The sequence below is a fragment of the Sinocyclocheilus anshuiensis genome, unplaced genomic scaffold (genome assembly GCF_001515605.1).
Source record: "Sinocyclocheilus anshuiensis isolate Anshui unplaced genomic scaffold, SAMN03320099.WGS_v1.1 scaffold50, whole genome shotgun sequence".
Taxonomy (NCBI): Eukaryota; Metazoa; Chordata; class Actinopteri; order Cypriniformes; family Cyprinidae; genus Sinocyclocheilus; species Sinocyclocheilus anshuiensis.
In genome coordinates, this window is record NW_015542382.1 from 1,189,785 (window position 1) to 1,205,048 (window position 15,264).

Here is a 15,264-nt window from a genome sequence, read left to right on the forward strand (position 1 = left end):
AAAAAAAAGATATTTTGAAGAATACGATGTTACAATGGAAGTCAAATGTCTTCAAAAGGACATGAAGGTACACTGTTAAAAATGTTCTGTTAAATTAAAAAAAAAAGAAAAGAAAAATGGCAGCTGTGGTTGCCAGAAACCATAAAAGACATATTGCAAGTAATTAAAAAGTCATTAAAAATGACAAAAATTCACTGGTGACAATATATCATATATTACAGGATGGCTTATTGGTTCCTTTATATTTTTTACTTATAACCTTACAACTTATTTTTTACAATTTCTGTGAAAGAATTTTAACTAAATAAAAAAGGTAACATAAAACACTGTATACATGTACATTACTGATTAACAAAGCTTAAACTAAATTTCTATGTAATCATATATAATGTGTTATGGAATTTCCTTTTCTTTTTACTGTAAATTATGAGGTAAATCATAGTTTTACTTGCAAATGCCATAAATTTTACAGTATTTTACAGTAAAATTGCATATAATGTAACTATTTAGTTTTCACTGTAATATGGTAAGATAGTTTACTAATTAACAGATTGTAATGTAATTTCAAATTTTAAAAAAATACAAAAATTTTAACATGTTTTTTAAATGTTAAAATAATTTTTACTTTCTTTTCATTCTAAATCTATGGGATTTTTCTCTCTCTCATTTTTTCAGCCAGCGGGTGAAAACTAATAGTCTGATCACTTAGAAAAGTAATAGCACATCTCTCATAAAAAAATAAAAATAAAAAATATATATACAATTTCAGGTATCATTTCTGTGCAGTGAGTTACACACCTACGTTTAATGAAGGTTATTGGTCTGTCGTCTAATCCTAGGAATAATTAATCAAATAGTAATGTATGCCTTAGCAAGGACAACTAACAATATACAATTTAATTTGTTATTTAATTTATTTAATTATTGAATCAAAAACAAACTCCATTATGTCAAGACAAATGCACTGATGTTCTTTGAAAATAATGCACATTTTATTTTCAGGTAAATATATCTTGTTTTAAGGATAATTCGATTTTTTTATGACATTAAGAGTATATGCATGCTTTCATTAAACAGTTTTTTTTATGTTTCATTTATTTTCATAGTGTCATTAAGAATTGTTTTAATTGCAATGTTTCTATGATTTATCAAAATGGTCATTTAGACGATGAGAAATGAAACGAGATGCTTGAGGATGAGTATCACAAGTTTCAAGTGTGTGTGTGTGTGTGTGTGTGTGTGTGTGTGTGTAAGGTGCTTGTATTTAAACCCCTGTGCTTCATTATATCTTGATGAATTTGCTTCAGTGTAATTAAGTACAGCTCAGACCTTGGCGCTCACACTTTCACACATACATATACATACACTTAAACATGAAAGAAAGAGCCACAGTGCCATCTATTGATCACACAGCCTGTACTCTCTCTCTCTTTCTCTGTCATGGTAGGTGCAGAGACAGCCTCCTCCATCATGTGCTCCTCGTATCAATAACAGGTAGACACAGCAGTGCTACATTGCAGAGGGAGCTTGTTGGTGTTATTGTGAGGCTGTGGATGTGCGGCGAGGGGAAAGAGACAGTGAGAGCGCATGGAAGTGATAAACAGAGGAAAAATTAGCAGTTCAGTGTTCGTTTAAGGGCCCCAAGCTCCTCAGATACCTCAGATATGCAGTTATATTATCATATACAATGAATAAGAATTTTTACATGCACACAAACTCAAATTGAAAGCAAATAGAAGCATTTTTCTTGGGTTCTAAAACCCCTCTCTCTCTTTTTCATCCTCTCTAGGTGTCACAACGTGTCTGCACTGCACTGAAAAAAATCTTTCATTCATCCAATTAAAAAAATGTAGGGTAATGATTCACATCTATATTTTTTCTATATTTTTCTATAAGGGCAAGTTATTTATTTTTTATTGGCTCAAGTTAAAAAATATAGATGTGAATCATTACCCTACATTTTTTTAATTGGATGAATGAAACATTTTTTTCAGTGTGGAATTATTGAATTCAAATTTGCATGGGTAATATTTATATTTTGAACTAGCTTTTATTTTTAGATTTTCCATTATTTATTTTAGTTTTAGTGATGTTGTTAGGTGCTTTTAATCTTTTTTTATCTTTTAAATATTTCTGGTAACACTTTATATATGGTTCTATTTTTTAATATTAGCTAACTACTTTAAATAACATGAGCTAATAATGAAAAATGCTTCTAAAGCATTTATTAATCTTAGTTATTGATAATTTCAGCATTTACTAATTAAAATCAAAAGTTGTATCTGATAATATTATTTAATGAATCTGAGCAAACACGAACAATGAACAGTTGTTGTTTTTTATTATTATTATTATTAACTAACCTGAAAAAATACCAGTTAATGCATTCACTAGCATTAACAAATGGGACATTATTGTAAAGTTTTACCATATTTCTGTTTATTTTAATTATTTTAATTTCAGTTTTAGTCATTTTACTTATTTAATTTTTAGTTAGTTAGTTGCCAAAGCAACATTCCTTATTTTCGTTTAAGCTTTTGTTGCATTTTTCATCTAACATATTTTATTTTATTTCATTTCAGCTTCATTTCAAGTATCGAAAAAGCTTTAGTTTTAGTTAACAATAACAACACTGATTTATATTCATTTGTTTCAGTGCTGAATGAAGTATACATTTCTTTATAATCACCATTAGCGATCCCTGTTTTTTTCCCCCTGAGCTTGGCGCAATGCATTGTGGGATTGCTTTTTTAAAGGATACATTTGGTTGCCTTAAAATGTTTTTATTCATGCAGCTCACCAGGTTTGGGAACATCCACAATGATGATGATAACCCGTATGTGTGGGAGGATTGACATCGTTTTAAATAAAAATAATACATGCTCAAGGAAACACAGACAGCCGTAGTAGCTGCTGTCAGGAGTTCAGAGCGATGGGAGAAAGAAGATCAGGTGGGATCAGCTAAAAGTCACACTCAATATTCTTATTCACATCTTCCGTAACAGGATGTGACAAGTGCTATAAAGTCTCCAAAACTCAGAAAATCCCTCAAAAAACAGACAAGTTTCCTCGCTGGACCATTTTTTTCATCTATAAACTTACATGCACACACATTCTAGCGCTAGGATGTTCCCAAGGCGAACATAGATGGCCGAGCCAAGGTCAGAACCCTGTATCCATTTTGGTTAGCAAGAGACCATCAGAACCTTGAGTGGATCCATTTAGCCCTTTCCATAGCTACACTCCCTCCCGAGAGATAGACAGATAGAGAGATAGATAGGCAGAGATAGAGAGAAAGAGGGATGACCATTTACCACAGCCAGAGGGTCCTCTTTAAGGTCTTACATCATCTCATACACAATACACCAGCTAATGGCGTGTAATAATCCCCCATAAAGGCTTAATGTGTTTAATGTGTGGGGTCAGCAGAGCACTTCTCCAAATGGTTTCATATGGCAGCACACGCAAAAAAACGTCCAATCAGACCAAAGAAGCACCAGGCCATGGCATACCAAGGATGGAAATTGTTTTACTGCTGGATCCTCCAGTTAGTAAAGAAATAGTTCATTGGAAAATGAAAATTCGGGCATTATTTACTCATCTTAATGTAGTTCAAAACAAGTTTTTTCTTCCATGGATCTCAAAAGGAGAAATTTAGCAGAATGTCTGTGCTGCTCTTTTCCATTCACTGAGATTCAGCTAGGACTGTTATTTATTGCCTTCAGATGTGGTATGTCAATACATGCTGTCTCCAGGTTTTACATCAAGGACATTTCATCCTTGTCGGGGAAAAAAAATTAATTAAATTAAAATAAATTTTTTGCATACTTTTAAAAAGAATACTTATTATGGAAATAATATACTTTAAAAGAAATGTGTGAACTGAATATGATGTTTTCAGACATTACATTTAAATGAAAATATATAGTTTAAATTTGTTAAAGGAAAGTTGAATTTGAGTTTTTAGTTTTTTTTACAGTAGTATTAGCAAAATACTTTAATATTGTTGATACTGAAATGTGTATGTTATGTAATAAAATGTATTTGTAGTTGCAAATTTGTAATGATAAATTTGCAATTTAGTATATTTAAAATAGATTAACTTCAAGTGTAATCTACAGTTAAAAATATAATAAAGTACTTTAAACATGCAATAAAAATTATATAAAATATAGAATGTACTTTAAAGTAAATTTTTAGTTGCATTCTAAGCATTCTTAGTTGTTAAGAAACAGTAATTTGCTTTAAGTGCACTTAAGTCAGCTTTTATTTCATTAAAATTATATTATGTGCAAGTACAGTTTTTCTTTTAAATGTATTTTAAAGATCTGAAGTACATTGCAAGTGCACACTGATTAATCAAGTGCGGTTTTCTGAAAAATTAATTCGTTAGTGGTTCACAGACGAAAGAATGTCCTACATGTTTGGAACTACATTGAGGTGAGTAAATGAGAATTATTATTTTTTGGGGCAAACTGTCCATTTAAGGATTGCCCAGTGAGGAATCACTACAAGAGTGAGGTGAGTGTGAACAGACAGTAAGCTTAGAAGAGTTCCAGTCCTGAGGGGAAAGTTTGGAGAACTATTTTACCAAGTTAAAAAAAGACTGAGTTTGTGGTGAGATCTAACAGATGTGTGAAGTATGTGCAGCGACTGTTTAACAGATGGAGATCGTATTCTCCGTGTAGATTGTATTCCTTTGTAATTGGCTGCTGACAGTGGTTTTCTGGTCTCTTTACAGTGCCTCTCTTACCTGACAGTGGGTGGTACCACGGTACAGTATGGTAGTGCCATGGTACAGTGATGGTAATACTATGGTACTTTCATAAACTGAATGATTACCATATTCATATACAATGGTGTAGGAAGGTACTTCAAATAATACTACAATATTGCCCATATTAAAAAAGTAATGTGGCGGCATGATGGTATAGCCTAGTGATGTTATCAGATGGTAGTACTGAAATTCATGTACCATCATGGTATTTTAACGGTACTTCCAAAAATATTATGGTACTGCAATGCTACATGTCCAAAATACTAATATATTTCAAAGAATACCACAATATTACCATTACTAAAAAGTAATGTAGTGGTATCATGGTACAGTGATAGTATCAGATATATGGTATGGTGCTGAAATTCATGTATCATCATGGTATTGTCATGGTACCATACGTGTCCAAAATACCATGGTAGTACCATGAAACCATGTGCAATAAAAAAATAAATGTAATTAATACATACATGGTAAGTGGTAATACTTTTTGTGGTAATGCTTTTTGGTACTTTTATTTTTGTAAATGCTATGACCATGAAGCTTAGATTTTTACCATGTTACTGAACGATATCATATTCATTTACCATGATAAGTATACTTCAAAAAATACCATAATATTACCCTTACTAAAATGTAATGTGGCAGTACCATGGTATAGTGGTGGTATTAGAAGATTATACTGTGGTATTTCGAATAATACCATGGTATTGATTTTTTTTTTTTAATGATACTTCCAAAAATATCATGGAACTACATGCTACCAAAATACCAAGGTATAGCACCATGGTACCATGTCTAAAAAAATATGTTGTAATGCTATGGTAATTATTTTCTAAATATTATTACCATGAAGATTTAATTTATACTTACTTAAGTTCATTTTCATATAATTCAAAATTATATGGTACTCAAACATGCTTCCAAAAATGTACATGTCCAAAATCATATTACTACTGTTATTTTTTAGTGATGGTATTGACGAAAAACTGTGGTATTGCTTCGTAAGTGAGGCACATCTGTATGTAATCAGTGTGTGAAGGTGAGAAATGATTATGAATTTGTTTTTATTGCCAGTGTGTGTGTGTGTGTGTGTGTGTGTGTGTAAAAGTCAATGCACAGAAGAGAAAGATGGGGGAGAGCTGATGTGTGACTTCCTTAAACGAGAGAGTGAAGGTCACGTCTATGGTCAGCCTGATATAAAGTCAGTGAGCTATCACTGCAGCAGTGGTTCTGTCACAGTGGAGATGAAACAGTTGCTAAGGGCTGCTGCTTCTGTCCGTTTGGTGGCTAGTAATGCTCAGCGTGTGGTCATCCTTACTGCTGTCGGGTTTTTTTAATGCCATTTTTTTTCCTCAAACCCCAAGAGCTTACTTCATTCTTCCCTTCTTATCTACCGATGACAGAAGTCTAGTCCGCACCTAAGAGAGAACCCTTCACCCTGACATAACCACACACAAGTGATCACACATATCTTTCCTCTGACCTCCTTTTTGGATTTGTCATTTGACATTAAATTAAAGTGGTGTTATGAAATATAATTACAAATATAAAAATGCCTCTTCTGTTTTCATATGCAGCCTTTACTCCAATCTTGAGTGTGTCACATGATTCTTCAGAAATCATTCCAATATTACTGTTTTTTAATGTATTCACTACCATTCAAAAGGTAATGTCAGAAGGTTTTTTTTAAGAAATTAGTACTTTTATTAAGCAAGGATGCATTAAATTGATCAAAAGTGACAGTAAAGACATTTGTAATGCTACAAGAGCTTCAGCTAAAAATCCTGTGCCGTTCTTTTCAACTTTCTATTCATCAAAAAATCCTTAAAAAAATGTACACAACTGTTTCAAAACATTTTCTTGAGCAGCAAATCAGCATATTATAATGATTTCTGAAGGATCATGTGACACTGAAGACTGGGGTAATGATGCTGAAAATTCAGCTTTGCATTTTAAAATATATTCAAAAATAAAACCGTTCACAATATTACAGTTGCTGTATATGTATATAATTTGCTTTTGCTGTTTATGTGTATTTGACCAGTATAATTTCCCCTAATCAGTATATACATTTGTATTAAAATCCATCCCTCTGGGACTCTTTTTCAGTGCCTTTAGCCTATGAATTCCAATTCCTAGACTGAGATCTGAAAGCATTTGAAATTCTAGTTGAAGTCCTGATGAGCCCAAATGGAGGGCACTTGATTCTAAATGACACATTAGATGAATCTTGATGGTGAAGTCCCTCTGATCTTGGCACGCTTATCTTTATTTTTAGTGCAATTTCTCTGAGACGTATGAGCACTTGGAGTCCTGATTAGCTGGTTGCACTCAGCACTGAGTAAAATTAATTGTAATTAATTCAGAATGGCATCGGATGCATGCAGATGTCTTACAGCAGCTGGGATATGTCAATATCAAATATATGCCCTAAAGCAATCACAGAATGATGGTCTTGCTGAAAGATTTGTGCTTATGAAGCCAGTTTTATCAAGGCTGGAGTTTTTAATTCCTATCAAATGGGTAAACATTTCTTTTTTTGAAGTCTGTGTAGTTGTAATGGGTGCATGTATTCTAAAATTTGTATTTTTTCTGGATGTCATATTTGGTAATTGCAAGTGTTTTAACTCTGGAAACACTTTTCTGGTGCAACTGATCTTACTGGCAGCCTGGGTGAATATTTCCAAAAGTAACCTGACATTTTAATGAATTAAGATCAATTGTGTATCACACGTGTTTTGTTAATGTTCTTTCGTGTTTCAGTCTTTTAAAATGATTGATAACTACTTGTTTTTATAAATATTCTATCATAGCAATCTTAGATGATGTTGCCCTGTTATTACCTGACATACATTAGTATTATAAACATTACTTTTCATTGCCACTTTTGAGTTCTGACATGTGGTGCTGTCAGATTGCAGTTTGTGTTGTGTAACTTGATTTGTGTCACATTTATTTGCGCATATTGGTTCCGTATGTCTCTCTGGTTGCTTGTAATTACCCTTACAAAAAATAACTATGGTAACCAAGTTCTGACAAAAAAGTATTACAGTTACTACAGATATTTTTGTTGCTCCAACTTAGGTGTCAGTAAAAGCTTACACCATTTGATAGAGAGAACATTTTAAATTATATTTAATTACAGAAAAGCAACAATACTATGGTAAAGTTTATGTAAGTTATGCATTTTATGTTATTAATGACATATATAACATTTGTAGGTTAATTTTTTTAATTGTCTGTTGAGTGTTTATACCTGCAGTGAAGGTGTTACAGACATGCAGCTGTTTTGAAAGTTGAGAAGCTAGATATGTGTTATAAATAAAGAAGTAAATAAATATAAATATAAATAAATAAATGAGAAACAGTAAGAATTACAGTGTAGGTGGAAATATTTCCCTAAGGTGGATAAAGCGGAGGATGAGAGAAGAGAGAAAATCGGGCCAGAGAGAGAGAGAGAGAGAATAAAAAGAGAAGACAGGCAGATATATATGGAAAAATAAGGTTTTCCACTGGATAGCACAATAGTTTAGTCATCAAATGACAACCTCTTGTTTGAGCTGCATGTAAATGGTCAATGTAAATGTAATTGGTCAGTAATCTTCAACCTTTAACCTTTATTTTTCTTTTAATATATGGATAGCAATTATTTTGCTAGTTTAACAAACATGCTTTGGTATTTTGTAGCAATAAATATTTAATATATTTCAAAGTTGAATGAACTAATATTAAATAATTAGAATAAAATTCAATAAAAGAGTTGAATGAACTAATATTAAATAATTAGCTGAAAATTCTATAAAATCCATTAAAAACACACACAGTCTTAAATTTAGTCTAAATTAAGCTGTCACTTGGTTGAGCTTGACAAATACAGTCAGCACAACCATTTGTATTCATAATTATTGAAAACATATTGATGTGAGACAATAAGGGTGAGGGCAGATTTTGATGGGTTGAAAACTAATTCTATTTCTCATGCTAATGTTTTTTTTTTTTTTGTATTATTATTTTATATCTAAAAATCTAATAGTTCACATTATTGTGTATCTAAATGTACACCCTATTTGTGGAAAGTGCCAGCAGTGCATGGATCTTTCCCATCATTTGTTCTGTGTAAATTGACATTTCTTCTTCTTGTAATGGTCCATTACTTCGTGGTACTCTGTGTATTGTGTTCATAACACTGAATAATTTCAGCATACTCTGTGAAAGCAAACCTTATTTGTTTTGATTCACGGAACCCAATTCCACTCAATTGTCCAGCTTTGCTTTATTGTCATTTTGTCCTTACTCTCCAGGATGACAATCTTCTTTATTTTCTTCTCTTCACCAAAGATCACGGTGTGCTCCGAAAACAGTAGTATCAGACATTATGAATTTTTATTGATTTTGTCAAGGTAGCAACCTGAGCAGTACATGCTTTACCTCTTAGATAATTGGATAATGCTGAGAAACTCATGCTGTGAGACAGATGGTACCGTGTCAGAAAGCAAAGTGACAAAAAGAAAAGAGGACTAAAAGTGAGCAGATATGTCTGAGCTTTTCTGACTTTAATCTGAGTGCAAGAGATGATCCTGTTGGACATGCAGATGAGCATTTCTGTCGGTAGAAAGAGAAACAGAGTTAACTGGAGTGAGACGTGTCAGTTTTATCTTTTGCCTGCTATATCTTCTCTATGGCATTCTGATATCACCACAGCCAGAAGGTAACGAAGCAAATGACTAAGCAAAGCAATAATAAAAAAATTAGTCACCCGCTTTATGATAGCTTATGAAATATTAGTATGATAGTACTTGACAAGCAAATAATGCCCTCTTGTTTTCTATGTTTATGTGGAGCTTTTTAATTGAGAAAAGAGCAAGATGCCTCAGATATTTTCTGTTAATTAAGCAAAGAGACTTGATTAACTAATTGATGATTTTCTATTGACTACTTTGATGTTTTCCAAAATGGTTATTTAATGTTTTGTAGGGTAATTAACATGTAGCACAGTCCATTAAGCCTTATTCAACAATTAATTAGAAATCTTTCTAAATGGCTGCAGAGACAGAGATATTCCTGCAGTAACATATGAAGATCATTTAAGGCACATTATAGAACAAATTCCAGAATAGAACGGTTGCGAGTGTGATATTTTATTTCATGTCTGTCTGAATACTGGATTCTGATTGGCTGGCAGGTATGCAGTAAAACCATTTAATGCGCAGGTAGTTCCAAGTCAGTTTAATCGCTGTTCCATATTAATGCGCTGCTTTAATTGATGCACACAACAAGTAATTGAATTATTCACTCAACCGAATCATTCAAAAAATAATGGTTCATTCAGGAACACTAGTACAGAAACACAAAAAAAGGTTTGATTCTGCTGTGGCTTTGTTTGAAATTATTTTAGCCGGTAAGCAAAAGGTAACTGGTAATATTGTGTACTCAAGGCTTCCGGTGTAATCTGCTTTTAGTTATTTTAGCTGTACACAAATAGCCCGTTATTCTACTTGATATTGCAAACTGGTATTTCTTATAATATTCATAAACACTGTTTTGTAGCGCAAATAGTTTTACTGCACTTTGTTATTCTGCTAGTTACAGCTAGTGATTCAGAAACATTGCACATTCACAAAAAGCATCTTGTTCCCATGTTGCGAAATAAGGTGAATGGGGGGTTATTTTGGACACGTGTAAAAAAATCAGTAGAACTGAACGATTCAGTGACTCACTTGTCATCTAATGTGCAATCACAGATGCTTATCTTATCCTTGCAGGCTTTTCATTTCCCATAAGAGTGTAACTGTTGTGTAGCTAGTTAGTTTTGTCTGTGATATTAATCAATACAATTCAATGCACATCAGGACAGAAATGCTGTTATGGCTGTCTAACTGCAGCATTCGTCTTCAGCTCACCCATCTGTGGCTCTCAGACAAATGGGAGCTGATATTCCATCAAACTGACCCTCGTGCACAAACAGAGCATCTCGCTGTGAGTTAACCACTTTATGAACAACTCCACAGATACCACGTTCGCTTTAGAGCATGACCTCTAAATGTCTTGCGGAAAGACTCTTGTCTCCGTCTCTCGCGTCTCCCCCGCCTCTTTCTCTTTCTTCATGGGTTTACTATTGACAGAAAAGCTGAGAGTATCCAGGTAGCGTTTTCAACCCCGTCTCTCCACATACTCTCCCATTTATGGCCATATAAAGTTCAATTCTGTTATTTTGTGATTTAGTGTCTCTGCTGGCCCTGCGTGCAGTGCTCTCAGTGGACCCGCTCATCTTGTTCTCATCCAGTCATTCGTTTTCCTGCGCACCGTGATTGGGTTATATCGAAATATTCATTCATCACACGGAACGACCTTTATTCCACTATCAATCAGAGGGTGTCGCGCGGGTAAAGGCTCTCCTCAGTGGCCCTCCCCCTCTAGCACTTCCACACAGCACAAACAGCCTGATAATGTTGTGTTGCCTGCCATCCTCTCTTATTACTGCCTCCCAACTCAGATTTATCATCTTCCCCTCCCCTTAAAATCTGTAAAAATAACCTCCGCTTTGCGAGTGTGGTTCTTTATCATCCTTTACTTTTAGGCCTCCTTCTTTTATAGTGGCCTTTAATGGGCTTCACTGATGTGCGTGCGTGAGAGAGAGTGTATTGTACTAATGTTTATGATTATGACAGAGTTATAAAGGAAAATATTCTCCTTGACAGCCCCTTTTATCCAGAAAAGCTTTTGTTGCCATGGAAACACATTTTTGTAGCTCAGAGCGCAATGATTGATATTTTTTTAGTGATGAACAAAACAAAAAATATATCAAAATTATCTCTGATAGGAAAAAAATGCTTTGTAAACTGCCACTAGACACTATTGCAGGTTCAAAATATTTGTTTGTTATGTGTTTTCCAATAGATGGGAATCAATATTTTAGTGCAGATATTACCTGCCTCTGACAAATGGATGGAAGGGGCAAAAGCGACAGGTAAACAGGTCCATTATGGATATAATGGAATCAAATAACAAACATGATTCATTCTCATTTTTAAAAAAAAAGGAATGACAATATTTACCCCTCCCTTCGGCATTCAGGGTTGAATCTAATGTGTAGGCTATTCGATGAAATCTATTCCATTTCCGTGTGGCTAACTCTGTTCAGCTAGCAGAAATACCTCTGAAAACATGCCAGTGCCCAATCTACCCATTCAGTTTTGAACAGGCCTCCTATCAATTATAAAATGTCAGCGCATAAATTCTCCCTGATTTAAAATAAAACATGAGTGGAAGGCCATCTGATTGACTAACAAGAAGCAATTTGTACTCCGCTGTTTCCCCCAGTGAATAGATTGCATGTGGAGAGAGCAAATCCGATTACTCCGAGTCTGTGTGTGTAATTTGAGTACAGGCCTGGATGTGATTCTTTCTATTGGGTTCAGTTTTATTTATTTATTTATTTAGGCTAAATATATTAGTAATGTGTCGTGCCTCTCTGCATTCCCAACAGATGAATTTGAGTAACATATTTTTCCATGTTATACAAACTACAAATAATAATAACAATTAATATATTTATTAATACAGACATTAATATAATATACAGTATATAATTCATTGTAAATAATGTGTATGCAATTAATATGTGTATTTGTGTATGTGTACAGCTATAAATAATGTATGCCATAATTAATTGTTAATAAACTTAATAAATAAACTAAGCATTTACAAGCAAGTTAATTACATATTAAAGGGGTCATATGAAGTTGCTAAAAATAACATTATTTTGTGTATTTGGTGTAATGAAATGTGTTTATGTGGTTTAAGGTTCAAAAAACACATTATTTTCCACATACTGTACATTATTGTTTCTCCTCTATGGAAAAATTTAAATCGCATCATATGACCCCTTTAACATTAGGCTACATGATGTTTGTTTCCATTAATTTGGTGTTTAAGTAATAGCAGCACTATAACAAGAACCCTTAAAATGTGCCCTTTTTAAGCTTTAAGTTATGATATCAGAAATATTTTTGTATAAACAAGTTCAAAATCGTTTTAATATCGCCCTTCTTTGGTTAGCCATGACCTTCGCTCAGGTACGGCGCACGCATTCAGCTCACGCCCGCAGAGCGCGCTTGTGTCAGGAGTTCTGCAGCGCGAGAGCAGCGTCTCGGTAATTATTAGTCACTGTTAATATTCATTTAACGGACAGGGGCTGTAATTATAAACTCGTGTTCCGTCTTATTAGCAGCTAATTTGTAGTTTACGCAGCGCCTATTGATGATACGCATGGGTTTGTTGAGAGAGTTAAAGCTCGGCTGTTTTTAGAAGAGGTTTTCCTTCAGCTCATGTCAGATACTCAAAGGTTGCAAGAGATTGCTGCAAACCTAATAACAACACACAAAAGGGATTTAAGGAATTATCTTATGGTAGTTTTAGGCACATGCTAATGGATAATTACTAATTTTGCTCTTGAAAACCTAAGGAGAATCTCTGAAGAATCTTCATGTAATTTGTACAGTATTTCACATATAGCAGCACTATGCCATATGTAACAATAATGTTACCAAAACAGGACAAAGAAAACTTAAATGTTATCGTTTGTTTATTAAATGTTCGATTTCCACATTTACCATCTCCATTATTAAATGGCTAGCTTCGTTTCAGTAGCCTATATAAAATGAACAATTCCCATTTGCTATATATTGCATAGATATTTGGTGCTGGATGGAGTACTTACATCTGAGATAGTGCCGCATTACTGATAAAAGATTTATTAAATTGTGATAATAAAAGCCATTATATTGCTATTACACCCACATTAAAACAAGCCACATCGTTAACTTTGATTAGACCGCAGTGAAGTTTGTGCTCTAACATAGCCATGGAAGTAAATTGCGAGTAATTACTGCATTAAAAAGCTGCTTAGAAGACAGTTTTAACTTAATTTGTGATTTTCAGCTGGTTATTGGCCTGGCAAATCCCACAGGTCAGATTCTGGCTGAATCCAGTCTTCTCCCATGATGCTTTGCAGAGTGAAGTCTTGAAAATACTCAAGTCGATGACTGTTCAGATGAGAGAAGAAATGTTACGATCCTGGTGATGTTAAGACCCATTAAAAGGAAACAAATCATTTTAAGATATCTAAACTTACAAGTCTGGTCCCTGTCCTTCTACTAGATCTTCTCTAGGAACAGGATACAGAGCCTCATAGGTCCTTCCAGCTCCAGAGCCATGGATGGCATAGGAATTCATCTTATTAATGCCCTGAGGGAAATACCTCCAAGGTAGAAGTGCTTCTCCCTTCCATGTCTTGTTCTTTATATTGGCTTTGAATGATAGAGGGAGTTGTTGCTGTAACAGGTTATAGCATAAACATTATTACAAAATAATAAGCTAATGGTCAAGATTAGCATAAGAACATTTTATATCACCGCATTTTTTATCTCCTGTACTATTACATTAAGCATTCCTGCATTTTAATGTTTAGACAATTGCTGTTATAAACTGTACTTGATCAAATGTGACAGTAAAGGCACTGTTAAATGTATCACGATTTCAGAAATGACAGAAATATTAAGCAGCACAACTGTCTTCAACATCTATAATAATGATCAATGTTTCTTGACCACCAAATCAGCAAATTAATTGATTGAAAATGATTTCTAAAGGATCGTGTGACACTGAAGACATTTACATTTACATTTAGTCATTTAGCAGACGCTTTTATCCAAAGCGACTTACAAATGAGGACAATAAAATCAGTCAAAACTAACAAAAGAGCAACAATATATAAGTGCAAATGACAAGTCTTGGTTAGCCTAACGCAGTACACGTAGCAAGGTGTGTATATATATATATATATATATAATACACACACACACATATACACACACAAAGAAAAAAGTAGATAGAATAGAAAAAATAGAAAGCTAGTGTTTGTTTGTTTTTTGCTGTCTGAGAAATTCAGCTTATCATCAATCACAACTCTAAGGTTTCTAGCTGTTTTTGAAGAATTTATGGTTGATGAGCCTAACTGGATGGTGACATTTTGATAAAGTGATGGGTTTTAATAAATCTGCAAAAATGTCAACGATTCTGTGTTTTTCTGTCAATATGGGGTGCTGTGTGTACATTAATGAGGAAAAAAAATTAACTTAAATGATTTTAGCAAATGACTGCAATATAACAAAGAGTGAAAAATTTAAGGGGGTCTGAATACTTTCCGTAGCCACTGTATATATATACAGTATATATACAGTATATATATTATACACACACACACACACACACACACACACACAAAGAAAAACAAGTAGATAGAAACAATAGAATAGAAAAATATAGATAATTGTTTTTTTTGTTTTTTAAATAAAAAAAGAAGATAAATATAGATAAAGAAGAATTAAAATAGAATAGAAAGTGCTAGAGTTAGAGGGGCAAATAAAGGGGGAACAGTTGTGTTTTTAGTCGTTTCCTGAAGATGGTTAAGGACTCAGCTGCTC

General features: G+C 33.6%; 1 protein-coding gene across 2 annotated transcripts in view; it reads right to left on the reverse strand.

Annotated features, from left to right (window-relative positions):
• Window positions 1-13,351: 13,351 nt before the first annotated feature.
• Window positions 13,352-15,264, reverse strand: part of LOC107692602 (UPF0462 protein C4orf33 homolog) — a 3,968-nt gene continuing 2,055 nt past the window's right edge. For both annotated transcript variants that reach the window (XM_016491730.1, XM_016491731.1), the window contains exons 5-6: window positions 13,914-14,113; window positions 13,352-13,824 (exon numbers count right to left, since the gene is read on the reverse strand). In XM_016491730.1, coding sequence (XP_016347216.1) covers window positions 13,725-13,824; window positions 13,914-14,113 — 300 coding nt within the window. In that variant the 3' untranslated portion in view covers window positions 13,352-13,724. The remainder of the gene's footprint in view (window positions 13,825-13,913; window positions 14,114-15,264) is intronic.